The sequence below is a fragment of the Pelophylax lessonae genome (assembly GCF_965119305.1).
Source record: "Pelophylax lessonae genome assembly, chromosome: 13".
Lineage (NCBI taxonomy): Eukaryota > Metazoa > Chordata > Amphibia > Anura > Ranidae > Pelophylax > Pelophylax lessonae.
In genome coordinates, this window is record NC_138780.1 from 110,997,815 (window position 1) to 111,017,466 (window position 19,652).

The window sequence follows — 19,652 nt, forward strand, 5'->3', positions numbered from 1 at the left end:
CAAACAGACTTATTCCTTAGATTGCTCCATGCAGCCAGCCTGTAAGGCAGGACTCTCACTGATGTGGTGGATTTCCAACCTGGTGCTGGAGTCAGGGAAACCTTTTTCCCCGAAGATGTGGAGCGTTCTTACAATAGAAGCAAGCCACTCAGGCTGGGGAGGAGTCCTGGATTCCCTCTGTGCAGGAGGCTTGGAAATCTTAGGGTAATTCCATTGTCCCTTCAATGCTAGCTAGATTTTAATTGGATAATGCCTAAAGTGACCTACATCAAGAAGACAGCAGAAGTTGAACCTCTCAACAAGATTCAGACCTGATTCTCACTTAGGTGGAACTGCATGTTCCTGGTCTATCAGCTGTTCAAATCTAAGGCCTGGAAAATTGGCAAGTGCACTTTCTCAATTGTCAGTGTCAGGATCCGTTAGGACCTCCATCTGAAGGTATTCCAAGCCCTTTGCCACAAGTGGTGGATTCAACAACAAACTGGACAGATGATCTGATGACTCCAAAACAATGTGGTGTACGAAACACTTTTCTCCAGTGCTCAAAATCCAAGCTCCCCGACTACTCTTCCCACGGGACTCTCATATGGCGTCTCGGATGGCTGAGGTCTTGCTGCCCTAAAGGACTACGGTAGTCCAAAAGTACTGCAAACAAAGAAACACAAAGAAGGGCGCTTCGACCTAGTGCATTATCCTCAATATTGGCTTTATTAATAATACATTAAAATGGCTACTCACAAACAGAGGTGAAAAATGATCATATCAAACTCAATCACTTGAGTGTCAGGAGTAGTCCATGCAAGTGGCCATTGTCCTAATTGGATGACGGCTGATGCATTTCGAAGCATTCGCCTCTTCCTCAGAGCCACCTTGGTTTGGTGCGCCCTTCTTTGTGTTTCTTTGTTTGCTCTGATGACTCCGCAGTGTAATTTCAGCCTGATTTGTGCCTTTCCACCTCTATAGCATCCTGCTTTTCTGCTCCACAGGATCGAGATGGAGAACATTCTGGTCATCTTCAAGCAGCTAACTGACCCTGGAGAATGTGGTACTTGGACACACTCAGACTCCTGGCAGGCTTTTCATGTGCCCTTCTGGATAATCCAGAACCTCTGTTCTAAGGAGCAGTACACCATCCAACTTATTAGTTTCTGGCTTTAACAAGTTGAAGCCCAGGTTGAAGCCCAGGTGCTGATTGACAAGGGTCTATTGTATTCAGTCACTCATACACTTCTAAAGCCTAGAATGTAATTTGCTCCCCGAGTCTACCATCACACCTGGATGGCTTACTTTGTGTGGTGTGGGGCTAGGAAGTTCCATTCTAGGAAGTTCTTCATGGGGTGCATCTTGTCCTTTGTACAGTCTGATCTGGACCAGCATCTGTCCTTGAGTACCATCAAAATGCAAATCTTGGCCATGGCTGTTTCAGAAAATGTTAACCTCTCATTTCTTAGATAAGGCCTTTGTGCAGGGTTTGCACATGTTTTCCACCCTGTGCGTCCTCCTGTAGCTCCATGGGATCTTAACCTGTTCCTTTCAGCCCATGTTTATTCTCACTCACAAGGTGTTTTTTCTCATTGCTATCACCTTTGCTGAGTTTGTGGCCTTATCTTGTAAATAGCCTTTCCTTGTGCACTGATGGATAAGGTTGTTCTGAGGCCTAAGGCCTTCTTTCTCCCAAAGGTATACTCCTCCTCCCACCTTATGCCCCACCGGGGCATTTTTCTTCCCCCCTTATGTCCTGTTCTGAAACATCCAAAGATAATTTCTCTCCATTGTCTCAGTGTGGTACACTCTGTGAGGGTCTACCTATTGGCTTCAGCATCTTTTTGGCAGTCAGGTGCTCTCTTTGACCTTCACAAAGCTTCCTATAGGTGTTTTCTTCTTCTAGTTTGACCATAGCCAGGTGAATAATTGTTTGAGCCTATGGTAAATAATATGACATGCTACTATTCCTTGTTAAAGTGGGCTCTACCAGATCTGCTAGTGCTTCCTTGGCTTTTGAGCCTCAAGCATCTATTTTTCAAGGTTTGCAATGCTGCCACCTGGTCTTCTGTTCACACATTTGTTAGGTTTACCAGGTAGATATTCAGGCCTCATTGGATACCAGTTTCGTGCATAAGGTGAGTCAAGCTGCTCTTTAAGTTCTGTTGAGCCCTTCCTTGACCTGATTATTTGGTGGACCTAATAACATATGTTTGCTGTATTGCCCACCCTGTAGTTGGATGTCTTTTGGATGACCCATGGTTAAGACTAAAAGATCCTTTGTCCTGTACCGTGTAATTAAGAAAATAGGGCTTTTGACATGCCTGCAAAGATCTTACTTGGAGTACAAACCAGGAAACCGATCCCTCCTTTTGTGTTCTTTATGATCTCCCTTTAAATAAATGAAATAATAGCAACTGCTATTTTTTATCTATTTTAAAATAACAAACAGGCTTATACTATTAACAAACAGGCTTATACTTACCCGCTCTGTGCAATGAAATAGCACAGAGCGGAGTATAGCAAAGCCATCCCCTTCGTGAAATGGGAGAAGGACCTGGATGAGAAGTTTACTGACAAACAATGGCAAGCAGCTTTTCGGTCTATCCGACAATCCTCGTCGTGCACTAACCATTGGGAATTGTCACAAAAGATAAATTTGAGATGGTATCTTACACCATACAGGTTATCTAAATTTGTTCCCGACTACTCACCCATGTGTTGGAGAGGGTGTGGTGAAGCTGCCCACCTGACTCATGTGTTTTGGTCATGCAGACACCTGAAAGGTTTCTGGAACAGCCTGTTCTCCATGATATCTAGAATTACGGGGGTGCTGACCCGCCCCTCCCCGGCACTGGCAATATTGAACATAGGGATCGAGGCACTCCCCATAGACAGTGGTACAGTGGTAACGCACATCCTACTGGCCGCAAGAAGCCTCATAACTAGACAGTGGAAATCCGATTTAACGCCCACTACCTCGGAAGTTATAGCGTTGGTCAAAACCAATTACAATTATGAAAAGCTGCTTGCCTACAAGTCAGGCCATAGTGCTAGATTTGATAAAGCGTGGTTCAAGTGGTCCAAGTGGTTTCCAGATTAGTAATGTTACAAATGATTACCATGCATTTTGAAGACTGAATATTGCGCTGCTGACAAATTGTTGCTTTATTCCCCTGTTGTTACCTCATTCCCTTGTTGTTATTGTACATATGTCACCTAACCGTAAGTGGGATCGCCTGGTGGGCCACACCTGGGCACCGGCAGCCTCACTCCTCCTCGCTCCTGCTGTCTCCATTTCCGGCTTACTAATCCCTCTTCCTACCTTTCTCTCCCTCTCCTTTCCTTGTCTTACCTCCTCTTTCATTTTTTTTTTTGTTTCCTACCTACATCCCCCCTTCCCACTTTGTTTAACCATGCTGCTCATACTCTCTCTCCCTACTCATCTCCTCTTCACTCTCTCTGTCCTCCCCCCTCTCCCACCATTCCTCCCCTCCCTCCCCTCTCTCCCTCTCTCTATCTCTCTCTCTTCCCTCATCCCCTTCCCCTCCCCCTCCTCCCCTTTCCATCTCCCCTTTCCCTCCTTCCTCCCCCCCCTCTCTCTCTCTTTATCATATCATATCTCTTCCCCCTCCTCCTTCCCTCCTCCTTCCCCCTCCCCCCCCCTCACTTAAGTCCCCCCTTCCACTCTCCGTCCACCCGATTCTCCCCATATCTCTTTCTCTATCCTACACCCAACTCCCCTCCTTCGTCTCAGGGGCCCCTAGTGACCCTGTCTATAGTATTTACACTCTGGAAGGGAGGTACAGTGCTCACCAGTTCGCTAACGTATAGAATTCATAGTGGACACGCTTGTGACCCTACTTGCTGGCATTGTTTTGGCTATAACTAAACTTTGCTGTATTTGATGTACTCACTGTATATGATGTATTGACTTCTGTAATGACATATGTTATGTTTGTATTCCTTTGAAAATTAATAAAATTCTAATGGAAAAAAAAAAAAGAAATAGCACAGAGCCACCCTGATCCTCCAGCTCTCTGGTCCCTTGCTGGTGCTCCTGGTTCCTCCTCTTCTAGGTGTGCCAGCATAGCAAGCTGTTTCATATTGGGGCACACCTGCAGACTGAGCTAGGCTGCCTTTATCTATAGACACAGACAGCTGACTCAGTCCCACCTCCTTCTCCTTCGTCACCGGATTTGACTGACAGCAGCAGGAGCCAATGGCTCCTGCTGCTCTCAGCAAATGTTGTAAGAGGGAGAATAAGGGAGAGAGCTGATACTGATGGCCACTGCGCTGGATATAATGAGGGCTCAGATATGTATAGAGGAGGGGGTATATTGCTATGTAATCATTTTTTACCTTTAGGCATGCATTAAGGTAAAAAATGTTTAGGGTTTAGAACTACTTTACCTTTCCACAAAGCTGAGGCTTGCTGGGAATGGAAGGGGTTGCATAGATGTCTCTACATCTTTTATTTTTTATTTTTTTGCCTGTGTCTGATTACCTGAAAATAGCTGCAAATAACCTATGGTTAAGACAAAAAATCCTAAGTCCAGTACTGTACTTCAAGAAAATAATTTTATAGGTAAATTTAAATTAATCCAATGTTTTTAACCCTCTCTAGTAAAAATGTACCACCATTGCAATGCATTCAATTTACACTACATTACACTTTGGAAAAAACAGATAAAGATAGATGTGTAATATATATTTTCTTTTACGTATTATTAGCCAATAGTTTTGACTTTTATGTTAATGGCATGCACATTCTGTTTTTCTGAACATTTCACTCTATTAGGAAAGTAAATTATGAAGCAGGTGGAGCAGGTATTCGCGCCAGGTCATTATGGAGAGTGGAACCCCTCAGAATCAGGTAACCTTGAAAAATGTTTATAAACTATTTATTAAACCTACAGTACAGTTTTGTAAGTAGATGTCAATGCTTTCCTTTTATTAACTCAGTTGGAGTGGAAGTCACATCCGATGGGGGCAGACATTCCGCCTTCGCCATATTACAACTGGGCAGTATTTGGCACTGACAGAGGACCAAGGACTAGTGCTACAAGACCGAGTAAAGTCAGATACTAAATCATCAGCTTTCTGCTTCAGAGCATCCAAAGTGAGTGCAATTTTCTACTAATCCACACTTTTCTTTTCAGTATGGTATACACTAAAAAAGAGGTTTGTTGTAGTAAGAAAGATTTCAACATAAAGACATGTATGTTTCAAAATCTGACATTCGATGCACATTTTTCAGATGCGCATAGGCTCAGGCAACCCAAAAGATTACCTTAAAAAAACACCCCTCTTGCCAAATATAAAAAAACACACATGCAACTATTGAGTTGGAAAAGGGGCAAGGCCACAGCTTTATTTAATATCCAACAGAACATACTTTAAACCAGTGCCAGCCGCAGTTGTACTGTGAGCACGTTTTAACATTTAACAAGGCCATTTCAAAGGGGGCCTGTCCTTACCATAAGTGCTGGACAGACAGCCTTATTCCAAGTTCCAATTAAGGGCATAGCCCATTACTGCAACATCAAATTCTGGCAAGGTCAAAAAAATGCAGCTGAAGCTGTAACGTACTGTCCAATGGGGCGGGTCGGTGGCCAGCTCTTCTCACCATGCTTCTTCCAGAAAAGGGCCCAGCATTCCCTGCGGGGCATCCTTTCCTAAGCTTAGGCCCACCCATTACCCTGAAACTCCACTCCCTGATGAATACCTCCCACCGCCTGGCCATGCCCTTATCAGTCAAGGCTCTCTTTCCCTAAGGGGATCAAGAGGCCTCCATGACTGCTGATGCGCATAGGCCCAGGCAAACCAAAACATTAACATAATAAAACACCCCTCTTGCCCCATATAAAAACAACACATGCAACCATTGAGTTAGAAAAGGGGCAAGGCCACAGCTTTATTTAATATCCAACAGAACATACTTTAAACCAGTGCCAGTCACAGTTGTACTGTGAGCGCGTTTTAACATTAACAAGACAATTCCAAAGGGGGCCTTTCCTTACCATAAGTGCTGGACAGACAGCCTTATTCCAATTTCCAATTAAGGGCATAGCCCATTACTGCAACTTCAAATGCTGGCAAGGTAAAAAAAAATCACCACCCGCACGTCAGCATTCAGCTGACGAGCGCCCCACTGCAGCCACACCATCCTGAAGGCCAACGTTTAAAATATCCAAGCCAATATCATTAAGGTGAACACCATCAGATCTCAGTAGATCACCATTCGAACCCTCTAAATCCTTGTGCCTTACCACAAACCCACCAATGTGTATTAACCTTCTGGCGGGGATTTCCCAGGCCCAAAGCAAACGGGCCACGACTTCGGACCAGACCAGAACAAGGTTAGTGAAAACTGCATAACAATGGGCAAAATCCCATTTCACAGCGGAGATGAGATCAACAGAATGCGTATAACCCACATCGTTCCCTCCTGCGTGATGAATTAAAATAATGGGGCCAGAAATATGATAATGAAGACGTTAACACTCTGGGAGCACCTGACACCAGCGGAGACACCAGGCTGCTCCAACGTATTCTGGCGACCTCATACGGATAGCTCCGAGCTGCAGGCCTACGAGCCACCCAGTAAATAAAGGAATCCCCGATGATCCATATCAAAGCCGGATGAAGACCTGGAATCAAAACAACAAGTGTGGTCGAACATACAAAGAAAAATGGGAAGACTCCCATCTACCTAAACACTGAAGCTCTGTATTGGAGAAACCTATGCCAGAAGCTGCCGATATGGAAAGAATGTGTCAAAAAATCTTTTGTGGGAAGTCTTAATGTGTCGAGGCAACGCTGAAAACCCCACAAGAATTGGAACCTGCTCAGGGGAGAAGATCCAGCATGGACATGGGAAAGGAGGGTGAATGGACTAAATTCCAAGGCCAGGAAAACCGTGCAAAAGGGGCCCAAACACACGTGCAAAATAACCCATCTACCTCTTCCATAGCTGTCCATTTTGGACGTGTGAAGAAAAACAGTCAGGCAGTGGTCGAAAAACACAACATCCGCGGTCCTGATGCCTCCCGCCGTAGATCTGGGTTTTGAAACCAGTTCGCCGGTGCGGAAGGCCCCAAAAAAAGCCCAGGAGAAAGCCACTCGAAATAGAAGTGTCTCAAAAACTGATGAACAAACGGATGGCAACAGCAAAAGGATATTAGAGAGCGTATGAAGGGAAACCGGGCGCTGGGAGTCAGGGGAATGAGTCGCGCATCTCCAACCCTGCAAAACGCGCCAGACAGGAAATCACTTTGTGATGTCTTCCCAACCGAGGAGCTTGAACCAAAAGGATAAGGCGGACATGGCCGAAACCACAGTGGGATCCGAGGAACCCCTATGGCACAAGTAAACCAGAAAGGAAAACAAAGCCAGGCATCTATCGTAATGAGAGGTAAGTACAAACTCACCGCCAGAAACACGGACCCAGTCATCCCAGACCCGGCAATACGAAGTCCACGTCCTCGGAGATATCGATGCCCGGAGTAGATCTAACAACCATCTGAAACGAGGTTCCACAAGTAGGTCAGGCAGGGGAGGCCCTCTGGGGACACCAACAGAGTCAGGGAGTGAAAGCAGTTGAACTGGGAATGAGAGAGAGCATCAGCAATATTATTAGATATTCCGGGAACATGCTTAGCTTTAAACCATATGTTAAGATGTAAACATCTAAGAACTAGAAAATGCAACAGGGACACAACCGGCAGGGATACAGCGGACTGCTTATTAACCACCTGAACCACACTCATGTTATCAGACCAGAAAACCACTTGACGGTTGCGCAACTTCACCCCCCACGGCTCAATGGGGACGATTATCGGAAAAAGCTCCAGCAAGGTGAGGTTGCGCAGCAGGTCCATGAGGCCGGCCAGCACTCTGCAGACCATTCCCCTTGGAAAAAAGGCACTGAAAACCACAGGAGCCTGCAGCATCATTATAAAGCTCCAGTAGCAAGTTCGGCACCTCCTCTAGCAGCCAACAGGAATGACCATTGTAAGACTAGAGAAAAGAGAACCACAGAACCAAGTCGTCCCGCATGGGCTTGGATATGTGGACAAAATGGTGGGGGGCAGCCACCCCTTTTAGTGCCCACGATAGGTGTCTACAAAAGGCCCTTCCAATGGGTATGACCCCACAGGCAAAAACTAAGTGACCTTACAGGGACTCAAGCTGTTTTAACTTGAGTTTATTTTAGCCCCTTTCGCCATGCAAACCAAAGCTAGGAGTCTAATAAGTTTGTCCCTGGGCAAGTGAAAAACCATAGCCACCATGTCTATTTCAATGCCCAAGAAAGACCACAATGTCATGGGGCCCTCAGTTTTCCTTAGCCAACAGCGGGATAGCAAGCCATTCGCAGGTATCCCGAAAAACAGAAAGAAGCTGTTGACACTGGTCGGTGCCGGCTGGGCCCACGAACATGAAGTCATCAAGGTAGTGTAGTAGGGAATGCAGACCGGATGATTGTGCGACTACCCATTCAAGTAAGCCACTGAAAAGTTCAAAGTAATACAAGAGATAGTGCAGCCCATAGGAAGGCACATTTTAAAAAAGTAGCTCCCCTGAAAGTAGCAGCCCAGAAGGTGGAAGCACTCTGGGTGAACTGGTAGAAGGCAAGAAGCAGATTCAATGTCCGCCTTTGCCAGTAAAGCCAACTGGACCAATTGATGCGCTTTGACAAAAGAGGTGTACTGGACCCTGAACAGCAGATCTTAGATTTGCTGACATAGTAGGCTCATCGGAAGGAGTAAAGGAGATCCAGAAAACACGGTCGAATCTGTTCCCTTTAAGATCAAAGCCTCCTTACAAAGAGGGTACCGGTCTAGCCAGGGAAGCAACCCTACGATGTTCACCGGGGTCCTCTGTTTTAGAATGGTTAGGCTTGGCCCCAGGCCTGAGGAGAGGCTGCTTTCTCCTCCTAAAACAACCAATGGTGGGTTGAGCGCCTCCGCAAAGTGAGCACTCGTGCTTAAACTGGCATGCGGTGTACCACTTGCAGTGTCTCTCATTAAACAGGCAGCAGAAGCCTCTTTTGGAGGCAGCCGACGCTCCGGAGAGAGCGCTTGCTGCGGTCTGCAAGGACGAAGGCCTGTGGGGGCACATGAGTAGTAACCACAGGCTGCCATCCTGAGAGTCAAAATGAAACTCGTTACGTGCCGCCATCTTCTGTCAAAATTGAGTGTTATAGTTAAATCAACACTGGCCCCCATACAGTTTATAGGCACCCCAAATCAGATCAAGATAACAAAAAAGGGACGAGCCTAACTCAGGAAAACACTCGCAAAGCAACCCGGCATAAGAGCAGAAACCCTGCAGCCAGTTCCCAAACATCCGAGGAAGCTGCTTAGATTTGTTGCTCTGAACCACCACGTCAACTCACTGAGACTTGTCAACTGTTTCCATATCAGGGGGCACCAGCACGAGAAAATTAACAAATTTGCGACGCCATATTTTATCTTTGACCTTAGAAGGCATGCGCACTCTGGTAGGAGACACTGCCCACAAAGGACCGCCGGAAAGTGCGGGCCAAAACCGATTTTACCGCTCCAAACATATGTTCATCTGGCAGGCCCTGTACAGCAGCGTCATTAGACCTACCCCACACTAAATCACAATCATACTCACTGATTTGCGGAGACGGAGCAGAAAGAGGACACCCATCCTGAAATCTTGGAGATCTGACCACGGCAGCAGTATCTTCCGGCGGGGCTGGCAGATGCCGACGACATCCAGCTTCAATCAGGACAGCAGGGGAAGGTGGTTCATGATGACGGGGAACAGAGAGATCCAGAGACAGGATTCCAACCAGCGGTACGGATGAGCCCAGGTGGCAACAAGCTGTGGATGTGCATGCACAACCCGAATCCAGCATGGAATTATTTGGTCGGGCTATGACAGGATGTAACGGAGCAACATGGCCATCTTCTGCCCTGCCGGGCACTGGGAGAGGCGGGTGAGAAGATAACAGCAACAAGTCCGCAGGGGCAAAGGCAGAAGGTCGATCTCCTGCCCTGCCGGGCACAGGGAGATGTAAAGGAGTAGCTTGTTGAGTTTGACTACTATGGTGATTACAGTCTCTTATTTGACAGGTAAAGGGTTGAGCAGAGTTTAAATCTCCCCCCCTGCAGAGCGTAGGGAGATATGAGTGAGTGATATTCGCAGTCTAGCCAGCAGGTGGTGCTGGCAGCCAGACTAGAGGAAGCCCAGATCCGGGAGCCGAGTCAGGCAGCGAGCTCCTACACTGCCGGGAAGCCGACAACGCTCCCTCTCTGGTGGCTGACCGAAGCACTGGAATAGCGCCAAGACGATACCCACTGTCACACAAGGAGTTAGGGGGAGCAGTCAGTGTCCCAGCATCAATCTGGGAGGACACATATATCAGAGGGGAGGGAGCAGAGACCGGCAATGCTGCACTAGTCACAAGCAGCCAGGGGGCCCCAGGGCTGCGGAAACGCGGTGACCCAGAAGAGGGATGGGGCACAGCAGCGGTCACTGCTGGGCGGACCCACCGGGAAGAACTCCGCCGATGAGCATAGGATCGTGAAGGAGTGGAGCTAGCACCAGCAGCAGCAGCGGCTCCAGGAGGCAGGTGAGCAGACTCCTCACGGTATCGAGCTCTGGAAGGACTGGGGCTCAGACGGGTAGGGGGGCAAGAGCACCTCCGGTCCATGGAGGCCGCAGGCCTCTGCACTGACCCTTGTCAGCAGGAAATCTGAATCCATGGTGGGGGAGGGGGGTCCAGTCCTTCAGCTCTTGAGGCTCTTCTCATCATGCTTCTTCCAAAAAAGGGGCCCAGCATTCCCTGCGGGCAGCCTTTTCTAAGCTCAGGCCCACCCACCAGCCTGTAACTCTACTCCCTGACGAATACCTCCCACCGCCTGGCCATACCCCCGTCAGTCAAGGCTCTCTTTCCCTAAGGGGATCAAGAGGCCTCCATATCAGTTACAAAGATACATTTATTTATTTATAGGCTTTGCTTAACCTTTATAGCAGCAGATAGAATGTTCTTTCCAGTTTTGCTAAATCGCTATTGGGCTAGGAAGGATGATATTATAAACCAGCTGTTTAGGAATTCCTTTTAATGTAAAATAAAATCATCTCTTAAAGCAGTTGCTGGGCAGATGAATTTTAATGTAGATCATCCAATTTTTACCACTGTCATTGTACTACCATTAGATGAGTATATCACCATATAAGCATTTCTATAAAAGCACATTCTATGTTCAGCTATGTAATGGCAGAAATGTGTTTGCTTGTTGAACTTTTAGAGCTACTATATATTCAAATCAGAATGTTAGCCAAAATAATTAATGACATCAAGTATTAAACTGCTGCTTTTAAAGATCCTCACAATGTTGCTAACATAGTTTATTAGTGATGTGCTGTTTCATTTTATTTCTTTTTATTTACCTGTCACCTCTATGTCTTACATTTGTCTGTACACAGCAGATGCCTGACATTTAAATTAAAAAAAAAAAAAGCAGTTTGTAGAATTAACCTCCCTATAATTAACACACTCTATAATGGTCTCCATCTATGTCTTTGTTGGACTGTTTCAACAGAATGGCTAATGGCAACCCATGAGTCACAGACCACTGATGTATACAGTGTGAGTGTTGAGGGGGCTATAATTATCTACATAGCACACAAAGTTGGAAAAAAAGACTTTGCTTTATGTTGCAACCTATGTAGAGTTTAGAAGTTTGTGAAAATAGAGATTGGCCAGAAATAGTGTGAATTACAAGGGAACATTAGCAACGTTTGTGGTGTTATAAATGGTGATTAAAAATGCAAATTGCAATTCCTTCAGTGCAATAGAACCTTTTGTACATTCCCACTGACATTCTTCCCTTTGATTTAGGAAAAATTGGATTCTGGGCCTAAGCGAGACATCGATGGAATGGGAGTAGCAGAAATAAAATATGGAGACTCCATTTGCTTTATCCAGCACGTAGACAGTGGCTTGTGGCTGACCTATAAAGCCCAAGATGCCAAAACAGCAAGACTAGGACCACTGAAAAGAAGAGTAAGAAAAGTTACAACTGAATACTCTAAAATGTGAATAAAAGGAAATAATGTTCAAATCAACAAAGTAAATAAAAATCCTAGCCCATTTGGTTTTGGATGTATATTAACATAAAAAAAATGGTATCCGTTCAGAGATGGAATACCTTGGTTGTAACGAGTAGTTACTTGAGTTACTGTGGCCTTTCTATCATCTCAAACCCATGTCTGCCCATTCTCCTCTGACATGAACAAGGCATTTTCATCCACACAACTGCCGCTCACTGGATATTTTCTCTTTTTAGGACCATTCTCTGTAAACCCTAGAGATGGTTGTGTGTGAAAATCCCAGTAGATCAGCAGTTTTTGAAATACTCGGACCAGCCCGTCTGGCACCAACAACCATGACACATTCAAAGTCACTTAAATCCACTTTCTTCCCCATTCTGATGCTCGGAATGAACTTTAGCAAGTCATTTTCAGCACATCTAGATGCCTAAATGCAATGAGTTGCTGCCATGTGACTGACTAATTAGAAATGTGTGTTACCAAGCAATTGAACAGGTATATTTAAAAAAAAAAAAAAGTGGCCGGTGAGTGTGCATGTATGTGTGTGTATATATATACACACACACACACTATATTACCAAAATTATTGGGACGCCTGCCTTTACACAAATTTACATGAATTTTAATGGCATTCCAGTCTTAGTCCGTATTGTTCAATATTGAGTTGGCCCACCCTTTGCAGCTATAACAGCTTCAACTCTTTTGGGAAGGCTGTCCACAAGGTTTAGGTGCGTGTCTATGGGAATGTTTGACCATTCTTCCAGAAGCGCATTTGTGAGGTCAAGCACTGATGTTGGAGAGAAGGTCTGGGTTGCAGTCTCTGCTCTAATCCATCCCAAAGGGGTTCTATGGGGTTGAGGTCAGGACTCTGTGTAGGCCAGTCAAGTTCCTCCAACCCAAACTCACTCATTCTTGCCTTTATGGGCCTTGCTTTGTACGCTGGTCCAAATCATTCTGTTAAGTGGGGATTATGGCGTGGAGTTGTTTTTTTTAGGGGTTGGGCTTGGCCCCTTAGTTCCAGTGAAGGGAACTCCTAAGGCGTCAGCATACCAAAACATTTTGGACAATTTAATGCTTCCAATTTTATGGTGACAGTTTGGGGATGGCCCCTTCCTGATCCAACATGACTGCGCACCAGTGCACAAAGCAAGGTCCATAAAGACATAGATGAAGGCCTGGATCTTAGTCTCGGCTCTGATTCATCCCAAAGGTGTCTTATTGGGTTGAGGTCAGGATTCCATACAGGCCAGTCATGTTCCTCCACCCCAGAGTCACTCATCCATGTCTTATGGACCTTGCTTTGTACAATGGTCCAAATCATTTGGACCATTGTACACCTTTGGGATTAATTAGAGTGGGGACTGCAAGCCAGGCCTTCCGTCCAACATCAGTGCCTGCCCTCACAAATGTGCTTCTGGAAGAATGGCTAAACATTCCCATAGACACACTCTTAAACGTTGAGGACAGCATCCCCAGAAGAGTTGAAGCTGTTATAACTGCAAAGGGTGGGCCAACTCAATATTGAACCCTACGGACTAATACTGGGATGCCATTAAAGTTCATGTGCGTGTAAAGGCAGGCGTTCCAATACTTTAGATAATAAATATATATATATATATATATATATATATACAGTATATATATATATATATATATATATATATATTGTGACAGGAAGTCAGGTAAATCTGTGAATGTAGTCACAGACAGGAGATACATTTCCACCTGGTTTAGAAAATTCACCAATTACTATAGGGTGTCAGCTGCAGAGATAGCCAGCAGGAAGTTGAAAACCATTCAGCTGTTCAGAATGAGGAAATGAAGGCCTCTATAATTTGTCCAAAGGAAGTCTAAGGATTGCTGCCTCCTGATGCTGTGTGGGCATGGGGAGAGGAGGACAGTCAGATGTGTGCCCCCTGAAAGCTGTGTGAGCATGGGGAAGACCTCCTGAAGCGATGTGCGCTGAGGAGGGTAACAAGTGTGAAGACTACTCGAGGTGAGGTCTTGGATCGTTTCTATGTGAAAAGAAACCAATGGACATTTCCTGTGTGGAGGGGAAATTAATTAAGACTGAAGACTACTCAAGGTGAGGTCTTGGACTATTTCTATGTGGAAAGAAATAAATGCACTGTTTGCTATGTGAAGAGACAAACAAAGGAATGTGTTCTATGTGAAAAGCAAAGGGACATGTTCAATGTGAAGAGGAAAAGGGACATGATCAATGGACATTTGTTGTGTGAAGAAAAAACATGGACTATTGAGTGTCTTCTGTAGGATCAGCAAAGTTTGCCCAACAGTAGGGTGGAGACAGACTCCGTAGGTAGGTTCCTGTATGTGAGAAGGTAGCCGCCCACAGTGGCAAGGATTTATTTTGTGTTTTATTTTTATTTTGATGTTTTTGAGGCTTGCACTTGTGTGAAGTAAATTGCAAGAATAAACCAAACTGTTGTTTGCAACCACTTCTCGGCTATCTCCCTGTGTAAACGCACCCCCCCAAGGGGTCATCCATACCCGCCACCGAGCGAATCAATCCCACATATGGTGGAGGTATGCATTGGGCAGAAGCAGAGATCCCTGCAAAGAAGTGCATATGTTCTATGAACTTTGTCTGGAGAGAAGATCCTGAAAGAGAGGAAAAACTACTTGTTTTAAAGAGACAGTGGTCTCAAAAATTTTCGATGGACTTTGTTTTGTCTGGTGCATGAGACTGCACAAACTGTGTCTGCAGGAAAGGAGATCTTGCAAGAAAGAGATAAAAACTACTTGATTTAAAGAGACAGTGGTCTCAAAAATTTTTTTGCTGGACTGTGAAAAATTTATTGTGGAGTTATTGAAGATGGGGCGATCAAAACGCCTGAAAGATGCAAAGATAGCTGAAATGAGAGACCGGATTCTATGGATGGAGGGGATGTTACCGTCTGAACGAGCCCCATCCATGCCTAAAGAGAGTCTACTAAAGAGGAAGGTTGTTGTCCCTAGCAACACTGGGGCAAATGCGGATTTTCAGCGGAGCTTTGCAGCTCAACAACAGGCTCACCAAGAGAGCATGGCAGCCCACCAAGAGAGCATGGCAGGCTGGAAACAGAGACGCCAGCAGCAAATGGAGGTCATCGGTTTGGAGGAAACCGAGTATGTGTGCAGGGCTGAGCTAAATGCCTTGCAACGGAAAATGGAAGAAAAGGAACGAGCCCTGGAGTTGCTTAGGATGGAGCATAGAAACTTGCAGGCTCAGGTGTCACAGTGGGAAGAATCCACTGCTCTTCTTTTTTCCGAGTTACAAAAACGTAGAGAGACTATAATGGAGAAAGATACCATCCTCATGGAAAAGGAAATTGAAATTCAGACTTTGCAGGAGCAAAGTAAGGGTGATATGTTGGAGTTGCGTGATTAGCTGACAAAAAGTCTTCAGTCTTTGGAAGCTACAAGAATAGACCTGCAGGATGTGCAGGAACAGAATGTCTCTCTGAAAACGACATTGTCTCTCAACGACAAGGAGAAAAATGAGAGAGAGGCTAAATTACTGAGTACTGTGTATGAGCTCACCACTTTGAGCAATGTGGTAGATGAATTGCGTACGGACTGTGAAAGTTGGAAAGATGAAGCCCAACGTGTCCAGCAGCAGCTAAAGAAGAAAGAAGCCTGTGTGGCAGAATTACAGTCTCATTCCAAGAAGCTAGCCAATGAGGTGAAGGCTCTTATGCAGGGAAAAGGAGATTCTGAACACAAGAGGAAAAAAGTAGAGGCACAGCTGCAGGAATCGCAAGTCAAGGTGTCAGAAGGTGACCGATTGTGTGCTAAGCTGTCAGAGAAGGCAAACCGACTGCAGGTTGAGTTGGACAATGTCATAAATCAGCTTTCTCAAGCAGACAGCAAATCTAGAGAAATTGCCAAAGATTTCTCTATCTTGGAATCGCAGATGCAAGACACGCAGGAACTCTTACAGGAAGAGAGGTGTCAAAGGCTGAGTTTGAGCACAAAACTCAAACAAATGGAAGATGAGAAAAATGGCTTCCTGGAACAATTAAAAGAGGAGGAGGAAGCAAAGAAAAACCTATCAGAGCAAGTCACAACATTGCAAGCTAAGATAGCGGATATGAAAAAACGCATGGAAGAAAGCGTTGGTTCATTAGAGAGTGTTGAAGATGTGAAAAAGAGGTTTGATCAGATGCTTGGTGAGGAGAAGACTGTGTCTGCAAAATATGCAGAAGAACGCGACCGTGCAGAAGCGGAGGCGCGTGATAAAGAGAGCAAAGCCCTGTTCTTGGCTCGCTTTTTGGAGTAAGCTCTAGAGTGTAAGGTTGAACTAGAAAGAGTTAACAAACAGCTGTGTACAGAAATGGAAGATTTGGTCAGCTCCAAGGATGATGTTGGGAAAAGCGTTAAGGAGCTAGAAAAGTCTAAGCGAGCCTTAGAACAGCAAGTAGAAGAGATGAAGATTCCGTTGCAGGAACTTGAAGAGGAATTACAGGCAACAGAGGATCTGTCCCAAGGAGGGGATAGTGTGCCTGATGCAGTTTATAAAAGGATCAGTGTTTTGGGGTCTGTCCTGAGTGAGCATCAGAAATTTGATGACATGTTGTTTGAATCACCCCTCTGGAATAAACATTTCCTTCAAAAACGCCACCTAGTGGAGAAAACTAAGGCTGTTGGTGAAAACGTGAAGCAAATGAATAAGTGCCTTTCAGGGAATATTTCCAAAATGGAACTGGTGAAAGACAGGTGGCAGAAGTTTGATCGTGATCTTGAGATACATTCCATGTGGAGTTCAGATAAAGAAGAGGAGCTACAAGGGAAAAGTAATGCAGTGGCAGAAAGTGCATTGGAGAAACCTGTAATAGACTGCGTTGCAGTTCCATGCTTCTTCACTGATGCAGAGAGGAGGTCTGTAATGGATACCACCCAGATCGCTGGGTTCAACTGTGTTGTTGCCTTTGACCCATATGTTGGTGGAAGAAAAGTTGATGATGTCTCTGGAAAAAGGAACAGGGGTCACTTTGAAGAAATGTGTGACCGCCTGTTGTCGTAAATGGAAGGCTCTCTGCACAGCATCTTAGAGCAAGCTAAGCTCAAGAAAGAAGATCATTCCCTTTTACAACAAAGAGTCAATGATTGTGAACAGCTGTATGGAGAGGCAACTCAAGTCACAGAGGGACGTCAAGAGTCCCTACTTGGATCAAAGCCAAGTGAAGCAGAGGTTCTCAAAGTTTTGTGGAAATCATTTATTGATTGCAGAGAGAGGCGGCTCAAGAATGTTGAAGACTTTAAGACTAGCACAATTGAGTTGCCTATGGATCACGGTCCTCCTTGGTGGATAGGACAGACGGTTATGCAGGACAAACTTGAGAAGGATCGAAATGATGCTAAAAATGCAGTTGAAGAATGTGTATATGAGATAAGAGACAAACTGTGTGGCATTTATGAGAAATCTGTCAATGAAGATGACAGAAACAGTTTCACCCTGAAGCTTAAAGATACTAAGAGGCTTATCAGTGAGAGTCAAGAGCACTGCCTGACACATGCGTGCCTGGAAAACTGTGTCCCAACCCTAGGGTTGAAACAAGAGGGGGGGGGGGTATCTGACAGAAAGTCAGGTAAATCTGTGGATGTAGTCACAGACAGGAGATACATTTCCACCTGGTTTAGAAAATTCACCAATTACTATAGGGTGTCGGCTGCAGAGATAGCCAGCAGGAAGTTGAAAACCATTCAGCTGTTCAGAATGAGGAAATGAAGGCCTCTATAATTTGTCCAAAGGAAGTCTAAGGATTGCTGCCTCCTGACGCTGTGTGGGCATGGGGAGAGGAGGACAGTCAGATGTGTGCCCCCTGAAAGCTGTGTGAGCATGGGGAAGACCTCCTGAAGCGATGTGCGCTGAGGATGGTAACAAGTGTGAAGACTACTCGAGGTGAGGTCTTGGATCGTTTCTATGTGAAAAGAAACCAATGGACATTTCCTGTGTGGAGGGAAAATTAAGTAAGACTGAAGACTACTCAAGGTGAGGTCTTGGACTATTTCTATGTGGAAAGAAATAAATGCACTGTTTGCTATGTGAAGAGACAAACAAAGGAATGTGTTCTATGTGAAGAGAAAAGCAAAGGGACATGTTCAATGTGAAGAGGAAAAGGGACATGATCAATGGACATTTGTTGTGTGAAGAAAAAACATGGACTATTGAGTGTCTGCTGTAGGATCAGCAAAGTTTGCCCAACAGTAGGTTGGAGACAGACTCCGTAGGTAGGTTCCTGTAGGTGAGAAGGTAGCCGCCCACAGTGGCAAGGATTTATTTTGTGTTTTATTTTTATTTTGATGTTTTTGAGGCTTGCACTTGTGTGAAGTAAATTGCAAGAATAAACCAAACTGTTGTTTGCAACCACTTCTCGGCTATCTCCCTGTGTAAACGCACCCCCCCCCCCCCAAGGGGTCATCCATATCCGCCACCGAGCTAATCCCCACAATATATATATATATATATATATATATATATACATTGTATATGTAATGGAAAATTAGTCATACTCCCCTTACAACTCTAATATTGTTTTTATATATATACTGTATATTTAAAACTAAAGACAGTAGAAGCAGAGTGCTGACACCTCAGGTTTATTACCAGAAAACATCTATTAGACAAGGTTATTAACCTTTTCAATCACCCTTTCCTCAGATTAGCCTAGGCTAGTGGTATATACACAAGCCCTGTAGATATTAGATTGTCATGCCACTGATGTCTAATGTCAATGCCCATTTGCTGTCAAAATAGCAAACTAGGTCAGAAACTCAGAGCATTGAAAGGAGCTTTGGTATGGTGACCATATAAATGATAAAAAAAAAAAAAGCTATCCTAATTACACAGAAGACACAGAATCTGTAGTCATAGACCATGGGTAATATGCCACTATCTTCAGGTGATAGGGCACTGGCAAAAGTTTTTCTGGGAATGCTCCGAAAGGAAAAAACCCTCATAACCCTACATGCTTTTTTTAGTGTCTTTAGGTGATGCACCTCTTCTCCTTTAGAGAAGTTGCCACACCAATCCTTTTTTTTTTTTCTTAATTATTTTGACTGACACTTCTATCAAGACCTGAATGCTTATTGCCTCAGGGCTCACTTGCTGAATCTGTTGCCCTTGATATATATATTGGGAACCACATCACAATATTTGCTTTGGGAGCTATATCCTTGGTTTTGCGCTCACCTTGCACGTGGTGCAACAAATGTAGTTAGCCATAGGATACATGTGCAGGGCCCAAGCCCTTTCCTATGGCACTCAGACCCTGAAGACCTCTTCCGGGATATGGCCCCCCTCAGGGAACCTGCAGCCTAGAAAAGGCAGGGTTTTCCTGTAATTGCAACCCATGTCCTCTTTTATACATGGGTTGTTAATTCACTTAGTGTGTTATCCCCCTCTGTAAATGTCTCTACTGCATTGGCAGAAGGTAATGCTCACATTTTGGATCTGCTATAGTTACTACTGTCACTACTTGTGACATAGTTACAAATGCCATCTGGCTGGTACACTTTTGCCTGCCATTTCTGATGAGAACACAAGAAGCATATCTGTTCCTCACTGCCTACTT

The 19,652-nt window shown here is 44.9% G+C and overlaps 1 protein-coding gene across 7 annotated transcripts in view; it reads left to right on the top strand.

The window, feature by feature from the left end:
- The window catches only part of LOC309569543 (ryanodine receptor 3), a 1,308,933-nt gene that overhangs the window by 462,433 nt on the left and 826,848 nt on the right, over positions 1-19,652 (top strand). For all 7 annotated transcript variants that reach the window (XM_082275412.1, XM_082275411.1, XM_082275414.1 and 4 more), the window contains 3 exons: positions 4,784-4,858; positions 4,948-5,104; positions 11,864-12,028. In XM_082275412.1, the coding sequence (XP_082131538.1) occupies positions 4,784-4,858; positions 4,948-5,104; positions 11,864-12,028 (397 nt within the window). The remainder of the gene's footprint in view (positions 1-4,783; positions 4,859-4,947; positions 5,105-11,863; positions 12,029-19,652) is intronic.